This window comes from Saccoglossus kowalevskii, chromosome 11 (genome assembly GCF_978046115.1).
Source record: "Saccoglossus kowalevskii chromosome 11, keSacKowa6.1, whole genome shotgun sequence".
Taxonomy (NCBI): domain Eukaryota; kingdom Metazoa; phylum Hemichordata; class Enteropneusta; family Harrimaniidae; genus Saccoglossus; species Saccoglossus kowalevskii.
The window spans coordinates 36357469-36380275 of record NC_140651.1 but is presented as its reverse complement, the minus strand read 5'-3'; the positions used below and the strand labels follow the sequence as shown (position 1 = coordinate 36380275).

The 22807-nt window shown below is 39.2% G+C and overlaps 1 protein-coding gene across 1 annotated transcript in view; it reads right to left on the bottom strand.

Annotated features, from left to right (window-relative positions):
- The window catches only part of LOC102809437 (proto-oncogene tyrosine-protein kinase ROS-like), a 107468-nt gene that overhangs the window by 58126 nt on the left and 26535 nt on the right, over positions 1–22807 (bottom strand). Inside the window, exons 16-21 of the mRNA XM_085505360.1 lie at positions 8513–8685; positions 3498–3627; positions 3057–3307; positions 2873–2936; positions 687–868; positions 307–500 (exon numbers count right to left, since the gene is read on the bottom strand). Coding sequence (XP_085361486.1) covers positions 307–500; positions 687–868; positions 2873–2936; positions 3057–3307; positions 3498–3627; positions 8513–8685 — 994 coding nt within the window. The remainder of the gene's footprint in view (positions 1–306; positions 501–686; positions 869–2872; positions 2937–3056; positions 3308–3497; positions 3628–8512; positions 8686–22807) is intronic.

Below are 22807 nucleotides of genomic sequence, written 5' to 3'. Positions count from 1 at the left end.
CACTGCAATGCCATAAGTCACTGTGTGCCATAATTTTGCGGTATTTATGGGTATTTGCATCCTACCATATTAGGAAATGCATATTCCAAATATGGAACGATTAGGTGCATATTATAAGCATCTTCTAATAATAAAAACCTCAAACAAACAAGTTCACTAAAACTGTCCTAAAAATTTTTGATTTCGGCATTCCCATAATGTATCCTTGGGAGGAAAAGATGTATAATAAGGATATTACGAGGATAGTGTTGTACTGTCTTCGTGCATACTTTGCAGTATCCTCGTAATAAACTAAAATTACACTACCTGTGATATGGATCCACAACAATTTGTCCCACATCAACAACAGTTTTTACAATTTCTGTTGTTTTAATTTGTTCAATACTATTGAGATTATAATAATGAATGCTGCCCCCAGTATTGTCATTCTGTGTCCAGTATATTGCTTGTCCAATCCAATCTACAGCAAAGCCTTGTGGCACAGATAATCCACTCACCAACTATTAAATAAGAAACATCAGTCATATTAAACACCACTAGAGGGCAGTATTTAGATGTGATGTGTTTGAATAGTACATCACTCATACCTAAAACAAGAATGTTTGAAATGCTCAAAGCTAAAATGTTTTAATGTAAATTTAAAAAAATGTAGTTTCATAAAATGGTTTACGGAATTTTTCACAAACCTGTTTGCTATCAAGGTAAACTGTGTCTGCATCCACCCATAACAGTTGAGAACTATGGAAAATATATCCAACAAATAATACTTCTTCTGTTGATGATATAATATTTGTATTTCCACTATCTACATCTTGTTCCATTATGCCATCATTTTCAACAACTAGTAATTTAGGAGCTGGCTTTTCAACTGAAAATGAATAAACTAATTGAATAAGACTAATGTATATATGAAAACCATGACAAGCTTAATATTGTAAACCAGTGTCTTTTTATTTTTTCTCACTGTGACTAGATAACATAGTCCCTTAGTTTTTATTGACTTGTAAATTATAAACAATAAAGAACGTATTCAGCATGTTAAAAATATGGTGTAACTTCAAAACATAATGTCCTCGTTTTGGACTTCATCTAATGGGGAGTAATAATAGGGTAATCATAAATAAGCAGCCTATCGGCTGAGATAGCTCCGCTGTTAGCAATGCACATTTCAATTAAAGAACTGAAGACATCCTTAGAAAATGAACAATATGTATAGTATCAAAGCAATCAGACTATTGGTTTTTTACAAGAAGTCGAAAATATCACTTTTTACCAAAAATGACAAAAATATTCACCAAAATTATAGAATCGAAGATATCATCACGAAATGAACAAATCTGAGAAAGGTCTACATGTAGTATCTAAATATGTAATATCAAAGCAATTGAACTATTGGTTTTTAACAAGAAGTCGAAAATATCACTTTTTACCAAAAATTACAAAAATATTCACCAAAATTAGAGAATTGAAGATATCATCACGAAATGAACAAATCTGAGAGAGGTTCACATGTAGTACCTATATATGTAATATCAAAGCAATTGCACTTGCGGTTTTTAACAAGAAGTCGAAAATATCACTTTTTACCAAAAATGACAAAAATATTCACCAAAATTAGAGAATTGAAGATATCAACATGAAATGAACAAACCTAAGAGAGGTCTACCCAAGGTACATATACACCAAGTATCAAAGCATTCAGGCTTGTAGTTTTCAAGAAGAAGTCAAAAAAGTAAAACATTGACACGGACGACAACGACGGACAATCACTCATATGATAAGCTCCGCTCGACAAAGTCGACAGCGGGGCTAAACATAGCAAAGTAAGTGTTCAGGAAATAACGAGATTGCATTTACATGTCAAGGTCAGCTGATATGATAGGTGTATTGCCTTGATGCTGTTGTATACCCAGCATGCTATAAAACAACATTGATGATGTGAACATGTGATGTCATCATTCACTTATAATATTAGACATAGAGGGCGCAGTAACACTAACTAATGACTATAAAGGGGAAGTCAAGCCAAAAAACACAATGACCCCCCAAGAAAAAGCTCCACAAATGTAGGAGAATGCAATTTACAGTTTTTTTATATCACTTTTCATTCTCTAGATATTCAACATTTCATCAGTATTATGTTGTCAGCCACCTTGATTCTCAAGCAAAGAATCATCAATTGGTAAAGTATGACATCACAGAGTCTGTTGTAAGAAATTGAGAAAATGATTTCATCTATAACATGGGAATTACTGATGCGAATTAGTTCAAATTTTCGTTATGCATATAACTCTTGTATATGATTATAGTAATGTAAATTAGAATGTTACAAATACACATGAAGTGAAGATATTTCGTTGTAAAATATAGAATGACACTTTTTTGTCCACTTTTTATGATCAACAAGTAATATATCACCTATATAACCTACTCACATCCGTAAATTGTATACAATATAAGGAAATTTGAGCATTTGGTTGAAAAACATAAAAATAAATATTTTCAGTTCTGTTTCCATGACAACTATTTTATAAGCATGTTTGGCACCAGTACATGTATGCTACCCTGTTTTAAACTTTCAGCCAATTTAAAGTTCAACTTTTGAAGTTATAGATGAAATCATTTTCTCAATTTCTGACAACAGACTCTATGATGTCATACTTTACCCACAATCCTTTGCTGAAGAATCAAGATGGCGGTCTACATAAATTGTTGAAAAATTGAATATCTAGAGAATGAGAAGTGATTTATAAAAAACTGTAAATTGCATGTTCTTACATTTGCCGAGCTCTTCCATCGAGGAGTATTAGCCTTGACTTTCACTTTAATTCATTACTTTGCAGTACTTTGTAATAACCTGATATTAACTCACCTTGTGTGTCAATAATCATAACCTGAGAAGACTCACCATTACCAATGGCAGTAAATGCATCAATCTATAATACAGAAAAGGCACAGGTAATAACTGATAAGTATAACAACACATACAAAGTAAGGCATATAATAATACCCATTATATTAACATACACAGAGTAACAAGCAGCACTATAACATACCTGCACATTGTAAATACTGTTTTCAGTTAGATTAGGTAAGATGTATCTATTAACATCACTGCCAACCGTCATGTTGTACCAAATAATTGTATCATTAACTGGTAATGACACATAGATATGATAACCAAGCAGCAAACCATTGATAACAGTAGGTGTCTCCCATCGGATATCAGCAAAGATATCAATATGTTCTTTATAAATATCTTTATTCACCGTGGTAAAGTATCTACAATTCTCAGGAATACTTGGAACTGTAACAATCAAATACAATGTATAAAAGAATGTACTGGTCATATGAAATATGTTTGTCATAGTGCAGTACAATTACCATCAACACAAGCATTATGTGTGCACAGTACAGCTGTACAAACAAACCAAATCTAATATTTCTAAGTTGTTCAGAATCACATTCACAGAATTCATAGATACTTAAATCTTTACCTGACATAGGAGAGCTTCTGATTACATGTACTGTCTGTGATGTTGCCCAGTATGTGTATGCAGCTAATGATATATTAAGTTGTATAAATGGATCCACTTCAGTCATATGGTAATACGGCTGTGTTACTATCTAATGAAAATAATAAGTTATTCAGTATTGTACATATAAAGCACAATATAAAACATATTAAACCAGTCTAACCAGTGATGATGACCATAATTACTAAATCATTCAAACAGTGCAGATACAAGTTAACTAACATCATTTATCATTTAAAAGCAACATAATCCCATTTTTACTCATAAATGGTTAAATATGAAAATGCACTTTGTTTTCTGTGAAAAAAGCTTGATGGCAGTATTGATAGTTGAGAACCTAAAACCAGTGTATGACATATTGATAGTTGAGAACCTAAAACCAGTGTATGACATATTGATAGTTGAGAACCTAAAACCAGTGTATGACATATTGATAGTTGAGAACCTAAAACCAGTGTATGACATATTGATAGTTGAGAACCTAAAACCAGTGTATGACATATTGATAGTTGAGAACCTAAAACCAGTGAATGACATATTGATAGTTGAGAACCTAAAACCAGTGTGACATATTGATAGTTGAGAACCTAAAACCAGTGTGACATATTGATAGTTGAGAACCTAAAACCAGTGTATGACATATTGATAGTTGAGAACCTAAAACCAGTGTATGACATATTGATAGTTGAGAACCTAAAACCAGTGTATGACATATTGATAGTTGAGAACCTAAAACCAGTGTATGGCATATTGATAGTTGAGAACCTAAAACCAGTGTATGACATATTGATAGTTGAGAACCTAAAACCAGTGTATGACATATTGATAGTTGAGAACCTAAAACCAGTGTATGACATATTGATAGTTGAGAACCTAAAACCAGTGTATGACATATTGATAGTTGAGAACCTAAAACCAGTGTATGACATATTGATAGTTGAGAACCTAAAACCAGTGTATGACATATTGATAGTTGAGAACCTAAAACCAGTGTATGACATATTGATAGTTGAGAACCTAAAACCAGTGTATGACATATTGATAGTTGAGAACCTAAAACCAGTGTATGACATATTGATAGTTGAGAACCTAAAACCAGTGTATGACATATTGATAGTTGAGAACCTAAAACCAGTGTATGACATATTGATAGTTGAGAACCTAAAACCAGTGTATGACATATTGATAGTTGAGAACCTAAAACCAGTGTATGACATATTGATAGTTGAGAACCTAAAACCAGTGTATGACATATTGATAGTTGAGAACCTAAAACCAGTGTATGACATATTGATAGTTGAGAACCTAAAACCAGTGTATGACATATTGATAGTTGAGAACCTAAAACCAGTGTATGACATATTGATAGTTGAGAACCTAAAACCAGTGTATGACATATTGATAGTTGAGAACCTAAAACCAGTGTATGACATATTGATAGTTGAGAACCTAAAACCAGTGTATGACATATTGATAGTTGAGAACCTAAAACCAGTGTATGACATATTGATAGTTGAGAACCTAAAACCAGTGTATGACATATTGATAGTTGAGAACCTAAAACCAGTGTATGACATATTGATAGTTGAGAACCTAAAACCAGTGTATGACATATTGATAGTTGAGAACCTAAAACCAGTGTATGACATATTGATAGTTGAGAACCTAAAACCAGTGTATGACATATTGATAGTTGAGAACCTAAAACCAGTGTATGACATATTGATAGTTGAGAACCTAAAACCAGTGTATGACATATTGATAGTTGAGAACCTAAAACCAGTGTATGACATATTGATAGTTGAGAACCTAAAACCAGTGTATGACATATTGATAGTTGAGAACCTAAAACCAGTGTATGACATATTGATAGTTGAGAACCTAAAACCAGTGTATGACATATTGATAGTTGAGAACCTAAAACCAGTGTATGACATATTGATAGTTGAGAACCTAAAACCAGTGTATGACATATTGATGTAACACAGTACACTAGGCAAAATCGTTGATATACGATTGTATACGCAGATATATATTTTGTGTATATTCACGATATACGTTCAGTATACGCAGATATGATTACGTATACAAATCATGGAATATACGTACATATGCGCTGCGTATTGTTATGGTTTCTTTCACACATGCCCGCCTTGGGTGGCACGCAGCGTATACATACATATTTTACATGCATTCTTGTAGTACAATTTACGTTGATTTATGAAGTCTGTATATTCACCCATACGTGGAGAATCCTGTGCACCTGGCATTGTCCGATCTTATTTGGGATCACATGTGAGTAGCGATCGCGGCCGCCTGTACTTATAATAAATAATTTCCGGAACTGTTGAATCGCACGGCATGTTTAATTGATCTCAAAAACGTTTCCTGTTTTGCCGAGCACATGTAATTGAGAAATGGCGGTGTACAGGTACAATTTAGAAGCGATTGTTACTAATTTCTAAATTAAAAAAAAAATTCCTGACTGAATTGCTTTGATATTAACGTGACTTCTTCATTTGTCTCACTATACACTGGTGCATTCAAACACAGGACAGGAAATTACACAATATGTTGATTAATTGCAATATCATTCGCAAGCCTGAATGCAAACAATACGAGGTGTGAATATTTTGGCGAGTGTTAAAATACTTTCCATTTGGGTCGTGTGCGTTTTTCTCGGGCCGGTTTAAGATCTCATACGCGTGAATGTTGGCCGATCGGTTCTGACACGAATGTCATTTTGGTAAGAATAGCCACAAAGTCCATACCAAGAAAGTGAAATGAATTCTCACTGAGTTACATGTAACAAAATTGGTTGAATTTGCCGTCATCATAATTTCTAGAGATCGTTTGATCACAGAGTTTCATTTCTATTCCATTTACCATCGTACGCTGCGTTATTTTCAGAATATGGTCACTCTACTAGTAGCGTGAATGTGATATCACCACATACACTAGGAACACATAACAGTGAACAACACTAAACATAGCAATTTCATTTCAAACAACTATGGATATTTCTCCCTAGTGCTCTTTGCAGTGACGTTTCAGATTTGCAGACACAATTCTCATTGTCTTCATTGAACCATAGACAGTCTATAGTTGAACCTGCTGTGTGGTACTTGGCAACGCATTAGGAACTGTGTAAATGTTTGTGAAAACTGGACTGACAATTCATGTTTTAGTGCATTCACATCACGTGACATCACTTAATTATTCATGCTTAGCCGCGCAACAGTTTACATGTTCATATTTTTTTTATCTTTATTCAACAAAATCTAAAGTTTAACTTTAATTATTGTCATAAATACAACATTGAATCACTGCAGTGATATTCATAGTCACATGCATTTACTGTTTACTGCAGCGAGAATTGCAAAGAAATAATTCATATTGTTTAAAAGCCGACATGTATTTATACTTGGGTCACGACGATCCTTTTCCAAATCTGTCTGTAAACTTGTATTTTGTTATCAGGTTTCATTTATAAATTTAAATAAATGTTTGTCTCTTACTATCATTTCAATTCCTGAATACATTTTACTAGAAATTTTCTGTTTTCCATAGTCAATGGTATACGTGAGAGATACTCCAATGGTTCAGCCTCTCATTCGGGTATATATATTCATTTCAGCTTTGTGGTAGAGCATCTCACAATTCTTTGTGCGAACAGGCGTCATTAGAACATTGTCAACAATATTGAGGGCGCAATACACTTGTTGGACGTTATCATTATGGGTTGAGTTGGAACCGTCGTTTTGATAGCTACACTAACAAATCAAACACTATGTTTTAGTATGTACAGAATACTAAAATAACAAATATCTGTATTACTTGTGGAAATAAAATAATAATCGAACGTGATGAAACTGTGAAATGTTGAATTTCGCAATTGCACACCCCTACTAACAAAATGCTATACGATAATGTGACTTTTAACCACTAAAGCCCTTTTGAAATCAGTTACGTAAATGTTGCATTAACCCATTTCCATTGTAGATGTCTATTGTTGTTTCAATATTTTTAGTTCATTACTGGAATTTTATTTTATTTTTATTCTTCTTTTTATTAATTTCTTAACATTAAATGCATTAAATGTTCAATTTCGTTATTTCTGTTATAGAAGTCCACTAAATTTAAACCACTTGAAATGAACTTAAATTGAAATTAAAACCCCATATGATTTATTTATTTGTGTACTTTTAAGTGTTTGTATTTTTATTACAAATAAATACTAAATCACTTGAATCATAAATGTCTGTCTTTTACTCCCACTATTGCAATTACCCAAAAACAACTCCTCAATATTAATTAACACGCAATTGCATTAGTTGCAATGTGTTATTGTTAACCGTAGATCTACTGTAAACGTTAATTCCGACTGTTTTTCCATTTTTGCTTATTTTATGAACATCGAGTGGCCAAATATTTCATTGTGAATCACCTACTACGTGACTGATTAACCGGAAATGAAGCATGACCTAAAATATATATGTGACCTATATGCAAATGTTCCTGAAAAATCAGCCAATAGCATACGCTTTAAATATGCCGGGTATACGCAAAATATACGTAGATCTGCGGCGATGTTAATTGTGTGCACTGGTTTATTGCGTGACCGCATACGCTACGTATACGTCGATCTGCATCAGTATTAATTCTGTGCAGTGGTTCATCACGTGTCCGTATATATTACGTATACGTAGGAATACGTTAGACAGCATTGTTCTGCATTAGGTGTATGTTAATGTGAGCACTGCATACTTCCGGCCTCCGTAAATATACTACTGTGTATATTTACGTATCAGTATGTTCCGAATGTGTGAATATACGTTCCGTATTCCCCGTACATACATCGAATGTACATGTGTGCTGACTAACGTATATCTTCGAATATCGGGAATATACGCGTGCTAATACGCTAATGTACCCGCCATATATCAACGATTTTGCCCAGTGGTATATTACAGTACCTTGAATACTTGAGTATTGTCATATTTCACAACTATCTCATAATAAACTGTCCCATAATTCACTTCATTACTTGGCTGCCATGTAATCAAAAAATTGTCCCATGATCCTTCAATATTCACAGAGTCGGAGAGTATAGAATGTGGTACCACTTGAGGGCGATCTTCATAACCACCTATTTGATGAGATGAATTTATTAAGAAATGGGTGTAGTGTGGATGGAATAATATTCAGTGCCACAATGCAACTTACCAGGTGCTGGGTGTAGTATAGAAGGAATAATATTGAGTGCCACAATGCAACTTACCAGGTACTGGGTGTAGTGTGGGTGGAATAATATTGAGTGCCACAATGCAACTTACCAGGTGCTGGGTGTAGTGTGGGTGGAATAATATTGAGTGCCACAATGCAACTTACCAGGTACTAAGTGTAGTGTGGATGGAATAATATTCAGTGCCACAATGCAACTTATCAGGTGCTGGGTGTAGTATAGAAGGAATAATATTGAGTGCCACAATGCAACTTACCAGGTACTGGGTGTAGTGTGGATGGAATAATATTCAGTGCCACAATGCAACTTACCAGGTGCTGGGTGTAGTATAGAAGGAATAATATTGAGTGCCACAATGCAACTTACCAGGTACTGGGTGTAGTGTGGGTGGAATAATATTGAGTGCCACAATGCAACTTACCAGGTGCTGGGTGTAGTGTGGGTGGAATAATATTGAGTGCCACAATGCAACTTACCAGGTACTGGGTGTAGTGTGGGTGGAATAATATTCAGTGCCACAATGCAACTTACCAGGTACTGGGTGTAGTGTGGGTGGAATAATATTCAGTGCCACAATGCAACTTACCAGGTGCTGGGTGTAGTGTGGGTGGAATAATATTGAGTGCCACAATGCAACTTACCAGGTACTGGGTGTAGTGTGGGTGGAATAATATTCAGTGCCACAATGCAACTTACCAGGTACTGGGTGTAGTGTGGGTGGAATAATATTCAGTGCCACAATGCAACTTACCAGGTACTGAGTGTAGTGTGGGTGGAATAATATTCAGTGCCACAATGCAACTTACCAGGTACTGGGTGTAGTATAGGAGGAATAATATTGAGTGCCACAATGCAACTTACCAGGTACTGGGTGTAGTGTGGGTGGAATAATATTGAGTGCCACAATGCAACTTACCAGGTATTGGGTATAGTGTGGATGGAATAATATTCAGTGCCACAATGCAACTTACCAGGAACTGGGTGTAGTGTGGGTGAAATAATATTGAGTGCCACAATGCAACTTACCAGGTACTGGGTATAGTGTGGATGGAATAATATTGAGTGCCACAATGCAACTTACCAGGTACTGGGTATAGTGTGGATGGAATAATATTGAGTGCTACAATGAAACTTACCAGGTACTGGGTGTAGTGTGGATGGAATAATATTGAGTGCCACAATGAAACTTACCAGGTACTGGTTGTAGTGTGGGTGGAATAATATTGAGTGCCACAATGCAACTTACCAGGTACTGGGTATAGTGTGGATGGAATAATATTGAGTGCTACAATGAAACTTACCAGGTACTGGGTGTAGTGTGGATGGAATAATATTGAGTGCCACAATGAAACTTACCAGGTACTGGTTGTAGTGTGGGAGGAATAATATTGAGTGCCACAATGCAACTTACCAGGTACTGGGTGTAGTGTGGGTGGAATAATATTGAGTGCCACAATGCAACTTACCAGGAACTGGGTGTAGTGTGGGTGAAATAATATTGAGTGCCACAATGCAACTTACCAGGTACTGGGTATAGTGTGGATGGAATAATATTGAGTGCTACAATGAAACTTACCAGGTACTGGGTGTAGTGTGGGTGAAATAATATTGAGTGCCACAATGCAACTTACCAGGTACTGGGTGTAGTGTGGGTGGAATAATATTGAGTGCCACAATGCAACTTACCAGGTACTGGGTATAGTGTGGATGGAATAATATTGAGTGCCACAATGCAACTTACCAGGTACTGGGTGTAGTGTGGGTGGAATAATATTGAGTGCCACAATGCAACTTACCAGGAACTGGGTGTAGTGTGGGTGAAATAATATTGAGTGCCACAATGCAACTTACCAGGTACTGGGTATAGTGTGGATGGAATAATATTGAGTGCTACAATGAAACTTACCAGGTACTGGGTGTAGTGTAGATGGAATAATATTGAGTGCTACAATGAAACATACCAGGTACTGGGTGTAGTGTGGGTGAAATAATATTGAGTGCCACAATGCAACTTACCAGGTACTGGGTGTAGTGTGGGTGGAATAATATTGAGTGCCACAATGCAACTTACCAGGAACTGGGTGTAGTGTGGGTGAAATAATATTGAGTGCCACAATGCAACTTACCAGGTACTGGGTATAGTGTGGATGGAATAATATTGAGTGCTACAATGAAACTTACCAGGTACTGGGTGTAGTGTAGATGGAATAATATTGAGTGCTACAATGAAACATACCAGGTACTGGGTGTAGTGTGGGTGAAATAATATTGAGTGCCACAATGCAACTTACCAGGTACTGGGTGTAGTGTGGGTGGAATAATATTGAGTGCCACAATGCAACTTACCAGGTGCTGGGTGTAGTGTGGGTGGAATAATATTGAGTGCCACAATGCAACTTACCAGGTACTGGGTGTAGTGTGGGTGAAATAATATTGAGTGCCACAATGCAACTCACCAGGTACTGGGTGTAGTGTGGGTGGAATAATATTGAGTGCCACAATGCAACTTACCAGGTACTGGGTGTAGTGTGGGTGAAATAATATTCAGTGCCACAATGCAACTTACCAGGTACTGGGTATAGTGTGGATGGAATAATATTGAGTGCTACAATGAAACTTACCAGGTACTGGGTGTAGTGTGGGTGAAATAATATTGAGTGCCACAATGCAACTTACCAGGTACTGGGTGTAGTGTGGGTGGAATAATATTGAGTGCCACAATGCAACTTACCAGGTACTGGGTATAGTGTGGATGGAATAATATTGAGTGCCACAATGCAACTTACCAGGTACTGGGTGTAGTGTGGGTGGAATAATATTGAGTGCCACAATGCAACTTACCAGGAACTGGGTGTAGTGTGGGTGAAATAATATTGAGTGCCACAATGCAACTTACCAGGTACTGGGTATAGTGTGGATGGAATAATATTGAGTGCTACAATGAAACTTACCAGGTACTGGGTGTAGTGTAGATGGAATAATATTGAGTGCTACAATGAAACTTACCAGGTACTGGGTGTAGTGTGGATGGAATAATATTGAGTGCCACAATGAAACTTACCAGGTACTGGTTGTAGTGTGGGTGGAATAATATTGAGTGCCACAATGAAACATACCAGGTACTGGGTGTAGTGTGGGTGAAATAATATTGAGTGCCACAATGCAACTTACCAGGTACTGAGTGTAGTGTGGGTGGAATAATATTGAGTGCCACAATGCAACTTACCAGGTACTGGGTGTAGTGTGGGTGAAATAATATTGAGTACCACAATGCAACTTACCAGGTACTGGGTGTAGTGTGGGTGAAATAATATTGAGTGCCACAATGCAACTTACCAGGTACTGGGTATAGTGTGGATGGAATAATATTGAGTGCCACAATGCAACTTACCAGGTACTGGGTGTAGTGTGGGTGAAATAATATTGAGTGCCACAATGCAACTTACCAGGTACTGGGTGTAGTGTGGATGGAATAATATTGAGTGCCACAATCAAATTATGAAACTTACCAGGTACTGGTTGTAGTGTGGGTGGAATAATATTGAGTGCCACAATGCAACTTACCAGGTGCTGGGTGTAGTGTGGGTGGAATAATATTGAGTGCCACAATGCAACTTACCAGGTACTGGGTGTAGTGTGGGTGGAATAATATTCAGTGCCACAATGCAACTTACCAGGTACTGGGTGTAGTGTGGGTGGAATAATATTCAGTGCCACAATGCAACTTACCAGGTACTGAGTGTAGTGTGGGTGGAATAATATTCAGTGCCACAATGCAACTTACCAGGTACTGGGTGTAGTATAGGAGGAATAATATTGAGTGCCACAATGCAACTTACCAGGTACTGGGTGTAGTGTGGGTGGAATAATATTGAGTGCCACAATGCAACTTACCAGGTATTGGGTATAGTGTGGATGGAATAATATTCAGTGCCACAATGCAACTTACCAGGAACTGGGTGTAGTGTGGGTGAAATAATATTGAGTGCCACAATGCAACTTACCAGGTACTGGGTATAGTGTGGATGGAATAATATTGAGTGCCACAATGCAACTTACCAGGTACTGGGTATAGTGTGGATGGAATAATATTGAGTGCTACAATGAAACTTACCAGGTACTGGGTGTAGTGTGGATGGAATAATATTGAGTGCCACAATGAAACTTACCAGGTACTGGTTGTAGTGTGGGTGGAATAATATTGAGTGCCACAATGCAACTTACCAGGTACAGGGTATAGTGTGGATGGAATAATATTGAGTGCCACAATGCAACTTACCAGGAACTGGGTGTAGTGTGGGTGAAATAATATTGAGTGCCACAATGCAACTTACCAGGTACTGGGTATAGTGTGGATGGAATAATATTGAGTGCTACAATGAAACTTACCAGGTACTGGGTGTAGTGTGGATGGAATAATATTGAGTGCCACAATGAAACTTACCAGGTACTGGTTGTAGTGTGGGTGGAATAATATTGAGTGCCACAATGAAACATACCAGGTACTGGGTGTAGTGTGGGTGAAATAATATTGAGTGCCACAATGCAACTTACCAGGTACTGAGTGTAGTGTGGGTGGAATAATATTGAGTGCCACAATGCAACTTACCAGGTACTGGGTGTAGTGTGGGTGAAATAATATTGAGTACCACAATGCAACTTACCAGGTACTGGGTGTAGTGTGGGTGAAATAATATTGAGTGCCACAATGCAACTTACCAGGTACTGGGTATAGTGTGGATGGAATAATATTGAGTGCCACAATGCAACTTACCAGGTACTGGGTGTAGTGTGGGTGAAATAATATTGAGTGCCACAATGCAACTTACCAGGTACTGGGTGTAGTGTGGATGGAATAATATTGAGTGCCACAATCAAATTATGAAACTTACCAGGTACTGGTTGTAGTGTGGGTGGAATAATATTGAGTGCCACAATGCAACTTACCAGGTGCTGGGTGTAGTGTGGGTGGAATAATATTGAGTGCCACAATGCAACTTACCAGGTACTGGGTGTAGTGTGGGTGGAATAATATTCAGTGCCACAATGCAACTTACCAGGTACTGGGTGTAGTGTGGGTGGAATAATATTCAGTGCCACAATGCAACTTACCAGGTACTGAGTGTAGTGTGGGTGGAATAATATTCAGTGCCACAATGCAACTTACCAGGTACTGGGTGTAGTGTGGGTGAAATAATATTGAGTACCACAATGCAACTTACCAGGTACTGGGTGTAGTGTGGGTGAAATAATATTGAGTGCCACAATGCAACTTACCAGGTACTGGGTATAGTGTGGATGGAATAATATTGAGTGCCACAATGCAACTTACCAGGTACTGGGTGTAGTGTGGGTGAAATAATATTGAGTGCCACAATGCAACTTACCAGGTACTGGGTGTAGTGTGGATGGAATAATATTGAGTGCCACAATCAAATTATGAAACTTACCAGGTACTGGTTGTAGTGTGGGTGGAATAATATTGAGTGCCACAATGCAACTTACCAGGTGCTGGGTGTAGTGTGGGTGGAATAATATTGAGTGCCACAATGCAACTTACCAGGTACTGGGTGTAGTGTGGGTGGAATAATATTCAGTGCCACAATGCAACTTACCAGGTACTGGGTGTAGTGTGGGTGGAATAATATTCAGTGCCACAATGCAACTTACCAGGTACTGAGTGTAGTGTGGGTGGAATAATATTCAGTGCCACAATGCAACTTACCAGGTACTGGGTGTAGTATAGGAGGAATAATATTGAGTGCCACAATGCAACTTACCAGGTACTGGGTGTAGTGTGGGTGGAATAATATTGAGTGCCACAATGCAACTTACCAGGTATTGGGTATAGTGTGGATGGAATAATATTCAGTGCCACAATGCAACTTACCAGGAACTGGGTGTAGTGTGGGTGAAATAATATTGAGTGCCACAATGCAACTTACCAGGTACTGGGTATAGTGTGGATGGAATAATATTGAGTGCCACAATGCAACTTACCAGGTACTGGGTGTAGTGTGGGTGGAATAATATTGAGTGCCACAATGCAACTTACCAGGTACTGAGTGTAGTGTGGATGGAATAATATTCAGTGCCACAATGCAACTTACCAGGTGCTGGGTGTAGTATAGAAGGAATAATATTGAGTGCCACAATGCAACTTACCAGGTACTGGGTGTAGTGTGGGTGGAATAATATTGAGTGCCACAATGCAACTTACCAGGTGCTGGGTGTAGTGTGGGTGGAATAATATTGAGTGCCACAATGCAACTTACCAGGTACTGGGTGTAGTGTGGGTGGAATAATATTCAGTGCCACAATGCAACTTACCAGGTACTGGGTGTAGTGTGGGTGGAATAATATTCAGTGCCACAATGCAATTTACCAGGTGCTGGGTGTAGTGTGGGTGGAATAATATTGAGTGCCACAATGCAACTTACCAGGTACTGGGTGTAGTGTGGGTGGAATAATATTCAGTGCCACAATGCAACTTACCAGGTACTGGGTGTAGTGTGGGTGGAATAATATTCAGTGCCACAATGCAACTTACCAGGTACTGAGTGTAGTGTGGGTGGAATAATATTCAGTGCCACAATGCAACTTACCAGATACTGGGTGTAGTATAGGAGGAATAATATTGAGTGCCACAATGCAACTTACCAGGTACTGGGTGTAGTGTGGGTGGAATAATATTGAGTGCCACAATGCAACTTACCAGGTATTGGGTATAGTGTGGATGGAATAATATTCAGTGCCACAATGCAACTTACCAGGAACTGGGTGTAGTGTGGGTGAAATAATATTGAGTGCCACAATGCAACTTACCAGGTACTGGGTATAGTGTGGATGGAATAATATTGAGTGCCACAATGCAACTTACCAGGTACTGGGTATAGTGTGGATGGAATAAGATTGAGTGCTACAATGAAACTTACCAGGTACTGGGTGTAGTGTGGATGGAATAATATTGAGTGCCACAATGAAACTTACCAGGTACTGGTTGTAGTGTGGGTGGAATAATATTGAGTGCCACAATGCAACTTACCAGGTACTGGGTATAGTGTGGATGGAATAATATTGAGTGCTACAATGAAACTTACCAGGTACTGGGTGTAGTGTGGATGGAATAATATTGAGTGCCACAATGAAACTTACCAGGTACTGGTTGTAGTGTGGGAGGAATAATATTGAGTGCCACAATGCAACTTACCAGGTACTGGGTGTAGTGTGGGTGGAATAATATTGAGTGCCACAATGCAACTTACCAGGAACTGGGTGTAGTGTGGGTGAAATAATATTGAGTGCCACAATGCAACTTACCAGGTACTGGGTATAGTGTGGATGGAATAATATTGAGTGCTACAATGAAACTTACCAGGTACTGGGTGTAGTGTGGGTGAAATAATATTGAGTGCCACAATGCAACTTACCAGGTACTGGGTGTAGTGTGGGTGGAATAATATTGAGTGCCACAATGCAACTTACCAGGTACTGGGTATAGTGTGGATGGAATAATATTGAGTGCCACAATGCAACTTACCAGGTACTGGGTGTAGTGTGGGTGGAATAATATTGAGTGCCACAATGCAACTTACCAGGAACTGGGTGTAGTGTGGGTGAAATAATATTGAGTGCCACAATGCAACTTACCAGGTACTGGGTATAGTGTGGATGGAATAATATTGAGTGCTACAATGAAACTTACCAGGTACTGGGTGTAGTGTAGATGGAATAATATTGAGTGCTACAATGAAACATACCAGGTACTGGGTGTAGTGTGGGTGAAATAATATTGAGTGCCACAATGCAACTTACCAGGTACTGGGTGTAGTGTGGGTGGAATAATATTGAGTGCCACAATGCAACTTACCAGGAACTGGGTGTAGTGTGGGTGAAATAATATTGAGTGCCACAATGCAACTTACCAGGTACTGGGTATAGTGTGGATGGAATAATATTGAGTGCTACAATGAAACTTACCAGGTACTGGGTGTAGTGTAGATGGAATAATATTGAGTGCTACAATGAAACATACCAGGTACTGGGTGTAGTGTGGGTGAAATAATATTGAGTGCCACAATGCAACTTACCAGGTACTGGGTGTAGTGTGGGTGGAATAATATTGAGTGCCACAATGCAACTTACCAGGTGCTGGGTGTAGTGTGGGTGGAATAATATTGAGTGCCACAATGCAACTTACCAGGTACTGGGTGTAGTGTGGGTGAAATAATATTGAGTGCCACAATGCAACTCACCAGGTACTGGGTGTAGTGTGGGTGGAATAATATTGAGTGCCACAATGCAACTTACCAGGTACTGGGTGTAGTGTGGGTGAAATAATATTGAGTGCCACAATGCAACTTACCAGGTACTGGGTATAGTGTGGATGGAATAATATTGAGTGCCACAATGCAACTTACCAGGTATTGGGTGTAGTGTGGATGGAATAATATTGAGTGCCACAATGCAACTTACCAGGTACTGGGTGTAGTGTGGATGGAATAATATTGAGTGCTACAATGAAACTTACCAGGTACTGGTTGTAGTGTGGGTGGAATAATATTGATTGCCACAATGCAACTTACCAGGTACTGGGCGTAGTGTGGATGGAATAATATTGAGTGCCACAATGCAACTTACCAGGTATTGGGTGTAGTGTGGATGGAATAATATTGATTGCCACAATGCAACTTACCAGGTACTGGTTGTAGTGTGGGTGGAATAATATTGAGTGCCACAATGAAACATACCAGATACTGGGTGTAGTGTGGGTGGAATAATATTGAGTGCCACAATGAAACATACCAGGTACTGGGTGTAGTGTGGGTGAAATAATATTGAGTGCCACAATGCAACTTACCAGGTACTGAGTGTAGTGTGGGTGGAATAATATTGAGTGCCACAATGCAACTTACCAGGTACTGGGTGTAGTGTGGGTGAAATAATATTGAGTACCACAATGCAACTTACCAGGTACTGGGTGTAGTGTGGGTGAAATAATATTGAGTGCCACAATGCAACTTACCAGGTACTGGGTATAGTGTGGATGGAATAATATTGAGTGCCACAATGCAACTTACCAGGTACTGGGTGTAGTGTGGGTGAAATAATATTGAGTGCCACAATGCAACTTACCAGGTACTGGGTGTAGTGTGGATGGAATAATATTGAGTGCCACAATCAAATTATGAAACTTACCAGGTACTGGTTGTAGTGTGGGTGGAATAATATTGAGTGCCACAATGCAACTTACCAGGTGCTGGGTGTAGTGTGGGTGGAATAATATTGAGTGCCACAATGCAACTTACCAGGTACTGGGTGTAGTGTGGGTGGAATAATATTCAGTGCCACAATGCAACTTACCAGGTACTGGGTGTAGTGTGGGTGGAATAATATTCAGTGCCACAATGCAACTTACCAGGTACTGGGTATAGTGTGGATGGAATAATATTGAGTGCTACAATGAAACTTACCAGGTACTGGGTGTAGTGTGGGTGAAATAATATTGAGTGCCACAATGCAACTTACCAGGTACTGGGTGTAGTGTGGGTGGAATAATATTGAGTGCCACAATGCAACTTACCAGGTACTGGGTATAGTGTGGATGGAATAATATTGAGTGCCACAATGCAACTTACCAGGTACTGGGTGTAGTGTGGGTGGAATAATATTGAGTGCCACAATGCAACTTACCAGGAACTGGGTGTAGTGTGGGTGAAATAATATTGAGTGCCACAATGCAACTTACCAGGTACTGGGTATAGTGTGGATGGAATAATATTGAGTGCTACAATGAAACTTACCAGGTACTGGGTGTAGTGTAGATGGAATAATATTGAGTGCTACAATGAAACTTACCAGGTACTGGGTGTAGTGTGGATGGAATAATATTGAGTGCCACAATGAAACTTACCAGGTACTGGTTGTAGTGTGGGTGGAATAATATTGAGTGCCACAATGAAACATACCAGGTACTGGGTGTAGTGTGGGTGAAATAATATTGAGTGCCACAATGCAACTTACCAGGTACTGAGTGTAGTGTGGGTGGAATAATATTGAGTGCCACAATGCAACTTACCAGGTACTGGGTGTAGTGTGGGTGAAATAATATTGAGTACCACAATGCAACTTACCAGGTACTGGGTGTAGTGTGGGTGAAATAATATTGAGTGCCACAATGCAACTTACCAGGTACTGGGTATAGTGTGGATGGAATAATATTGAGTGCCACAATGCAACTTACCAGGTACTGGGTGTAGTGTGGGTGAAATAATATTGAGTGCCACAATGCAACTTACCAGGTACTGGGTGTAGTGTGGATGGAATAATATTGAGTGCCACAATCAAATTATGAAACTTACCAGGTACTGGTTGTAGTGTGGGTGGAATAATATTGAGTGCCACAATGCAACTTACCAGGTGCTGGGTGTAGTGTGGGTGGAATAATATTGAGTGCCACAATGCAACTTACCAGGTACTGGGTGTAGTGTGGGTGGAATAATATTCAGTGCCACAATGCAACTTACCAGGTACTGGGTGTAGTGTGGGTGGAATAATATTCAGTGCCACAATGCAACTTACCAGGTACTGAGTGTAGTGTGGGTGGAATAATATTCAGTGCCACAATGCAACTTACCAGGTACTGGGTGTAGTATAGGAGGAATAATATTGAGTGCCACAATGCAACTTACCAGGTACTGGGTGTAGTGTGGGTGGAATAATATTGAGTGCCACAATGCAACTTACCAGGTATTGGGTATAGTGTGGATGGAATAATATTCAGTGCCACAATGCAACTTACCAGGAACTGGGTGTAGTGTGGGTGAAATAATATTGAGTGCCACAATGCAACTTACCAGGTACTGGGTATAGTGTGGATGGAATAATATTGAGTGCCACAATGCAACTTACCAGGTACTGGGTATAGTGTGGATGGAATAATATTGAGTGCTACAATGAAACTTACCAGGTACTGGGTGTAGTGTGGATGGAATAATATTGAGTGCCACAATGAAACTTACCAGGTACTGGTTGTAGTGTGGGTGGAATAATATTGAGTGCCACAATGCAACTTACCAGGTACTGGGTATAGTGTGGATGGAATAATATTGAGTGCTACAATGAAACTTACCAGGTACTGGGTGTAGTGTGGATGGAATAATATTGAGTGCCACAATGAAACTTACCAGGTACTGGTTGTAGTGTGGGTGGAATAATATTGAGTGCCACAATGCAACTTACCAGGTACTGGGTGTAGTGTGGGTGGAATAATATTGAGTGCCACAATGCAACTTACCAGGAACTGGGTGTAGTGTGGGTGAAATAATATTGAGTGCCACAATGCAACTTACCAGGTACTGGGTATAGTGTGGATGGAATAATATTGAGTGCTACAATGAAACTTACCAGGTACTGGGTGTAGTGTGGGTGAAATAATATTGAGTGCCACAATGCAACTTACCAGGTACTGGGTGTAGTGTGGGTGGAATAATATTGAGTGCCACAATGCAACTTACCAGGTACTGGGTATAGTGTGGATGGAATAATATTCAGTGCCACAATGCAACTTACCAGGTACTGGGTGTAGTGTGGGTGGAATAATATTGAGTGCCACAATGCAACTTACCAGGAACTGGGTGTAGTGTGGGTGAAATAATATTGAGTGCCACAATGCAACTTACCAGGTACTGGGTATAGTGTGGATGGAATAATATTGAGTGCTACAATGAAACTTACCAGGTACTGGGTGTAGTGTGGATGGAATAATATTGAGTGCTACAATGAAACTTACCAGGTACTGGGTGTAGTGTGGATGGAATAATATTGAGTGCCACAATGAAACTTACCAGGTACTGGTTGTAGTGTGGGTGGAATAATATTGAGTGCCACAATGAAACATACCAGGTACTGGGTGTAGTGTGGGTGAAATAATATTGAGTGCCACAATGCAACTTACCAGGTACTGAGTGTAGTGTGGGTGGAATAATATTGAGTGCCACAATGCAACTTACCAGGTACTGGGTGTAGTGTGGGTGAAATAATATTGAGTGCCACAATGCAACTTACCAGGTACTGGGTATAGTGTGGATGGAATAATATTGAGTGCCACAATGCAACTTACCAGGTACTGGGTGTAGTGTGGGTGAAATAATATTGAGTGCCACAATGCAACTTACCAGGTACTGGGTGTAGTGTGGATGGAATAATATTGAGTGCCACAATCAAATTATGAAACTTACCAGGTACTGGTTGTAGTGTGGGTGGAATAATATTGAGTGCCACAATGCAACTTACCAGATACTGGGTGTAGTGTGGGTGAAATAATATTGAGTGCCACAATGCAACTTACCAGGTATTGGGTATAGTGTGGATGGAATAATATTGAGTGCCACAATGCAACTTACCAGGTACTGAGTGTAGTGTGGGTGGAATAATATTGAGTGCCACAATGCAACTTACCAGGTACTGGGTGTAGTGTGGGTGAAATAATATTGAGTACCACAATGCAACTTACCAGGTACTGGGTATAGTGTGGATGGAATAATATTGAGTGCCACAATGCAACTTACCAGGTACTGGGTGTAGTGTGGGTGAAATAATATTGAGTGCCACAATGCAACTTACCAGGTACTGGGTATAGTGTGGATGGAATAATATTGAGTGCCACAATGCAACTTACCAGGTACTGGGTGTAGTGTGGGTGGAATAATATTGAGTGCCACAATGCAACTTACCAGGTACTGGGTATAGTGTGGATGGAATAATATTGAGTGCCACAATGCAACTTACCAGGTACTGGGTGTAGTGTGGGTGGAATAATATTGAGTGCCACAATGCAACTTACCAGGTACTGGGTGTAGTGTGGGTGAAATAATATTGAGTGCCACAATGCAACTTACCAGGTACTGGGTATAGTGTGGATGGAATAATATTGAGTGCCACAATGCAACTTACCAGGTATTGGGTGTAGTGTGGATGGAATAATATTGAGTGCCACAATGCAATTTACCAGGTACTGGGTGTAGTGTGGATGGAATAATATTGAGTGCTACAATGAAACTTACCAGGTACTGGGTGTAGTGTGGATGGAATAATATTGAGTGCCACAATGAAACTTACTAGGTACTGGGTGTAGTATGAGTGGAATAATATTGAGTGCCACAATGAAACTTACCAGGTACTGGGTGTAGTGTGGGTGGAATAATATTGAGTGCCACAATGCTGCTTACCAGGTACTGGGTGTGGTGTGGGTGGAATAATATTGAGTGCCACAATGAAACATACCAGGTACTGGGTGTAGTGTGGATGGAATAATATTGAGTGCTACAATGCAACTTACCAGGTATTGGGTGTAGTGTGGATGGAATAATATTGAGTGCCACAATGAAACTTACCAGGTACTGGGTGTGGTGTGGGTGGAATAATATTGAGTGCCACAATGAAACTTACCAGGTACTGGGTGTAGTGTGGGTGGAATAATATTGAGTGCCACAATGCAACTTACCAGGTACTGGGTGTAGTGTGGGTGAAATAATATTGAGTGCCACAATGCAACTTACCAGGTACTGGGTATAGTGTGGATGGAATAATATTGAGTGCCACAATGCAACTTACCAGGTACTGGGTGTAGTGTGGGTGGAATAATATTGAGTGCCACAATGCAACTTACCAGGAACTGGGTGTAGTGTGGGTGAAATAATATTGAGTGCCGCAATGCAACTTACCAGGTACTGGGTATAGTGTAGATGGAATAATATTGAGTGCTACAATGAAACTTACCAGGTACTGGGTGTAGTGTGGATGGAATAATATTGAGTGCCACAATGAAACTTACCAGGTACTGGGTGTAGTGTGGATGGAATAATATTGAGTGCCACAATGAAACTTACCAGGTACTGGTTGTAGTGTGGGTGGAATAATATTGAGTGCCACAATGAAACATACCAGGTACTGGGTGTAGTGTGGGTGAAATAATATTGAGTGCCACAATGAAACATACCAGGTACTGGGTGTAGTGTGGGTGAAA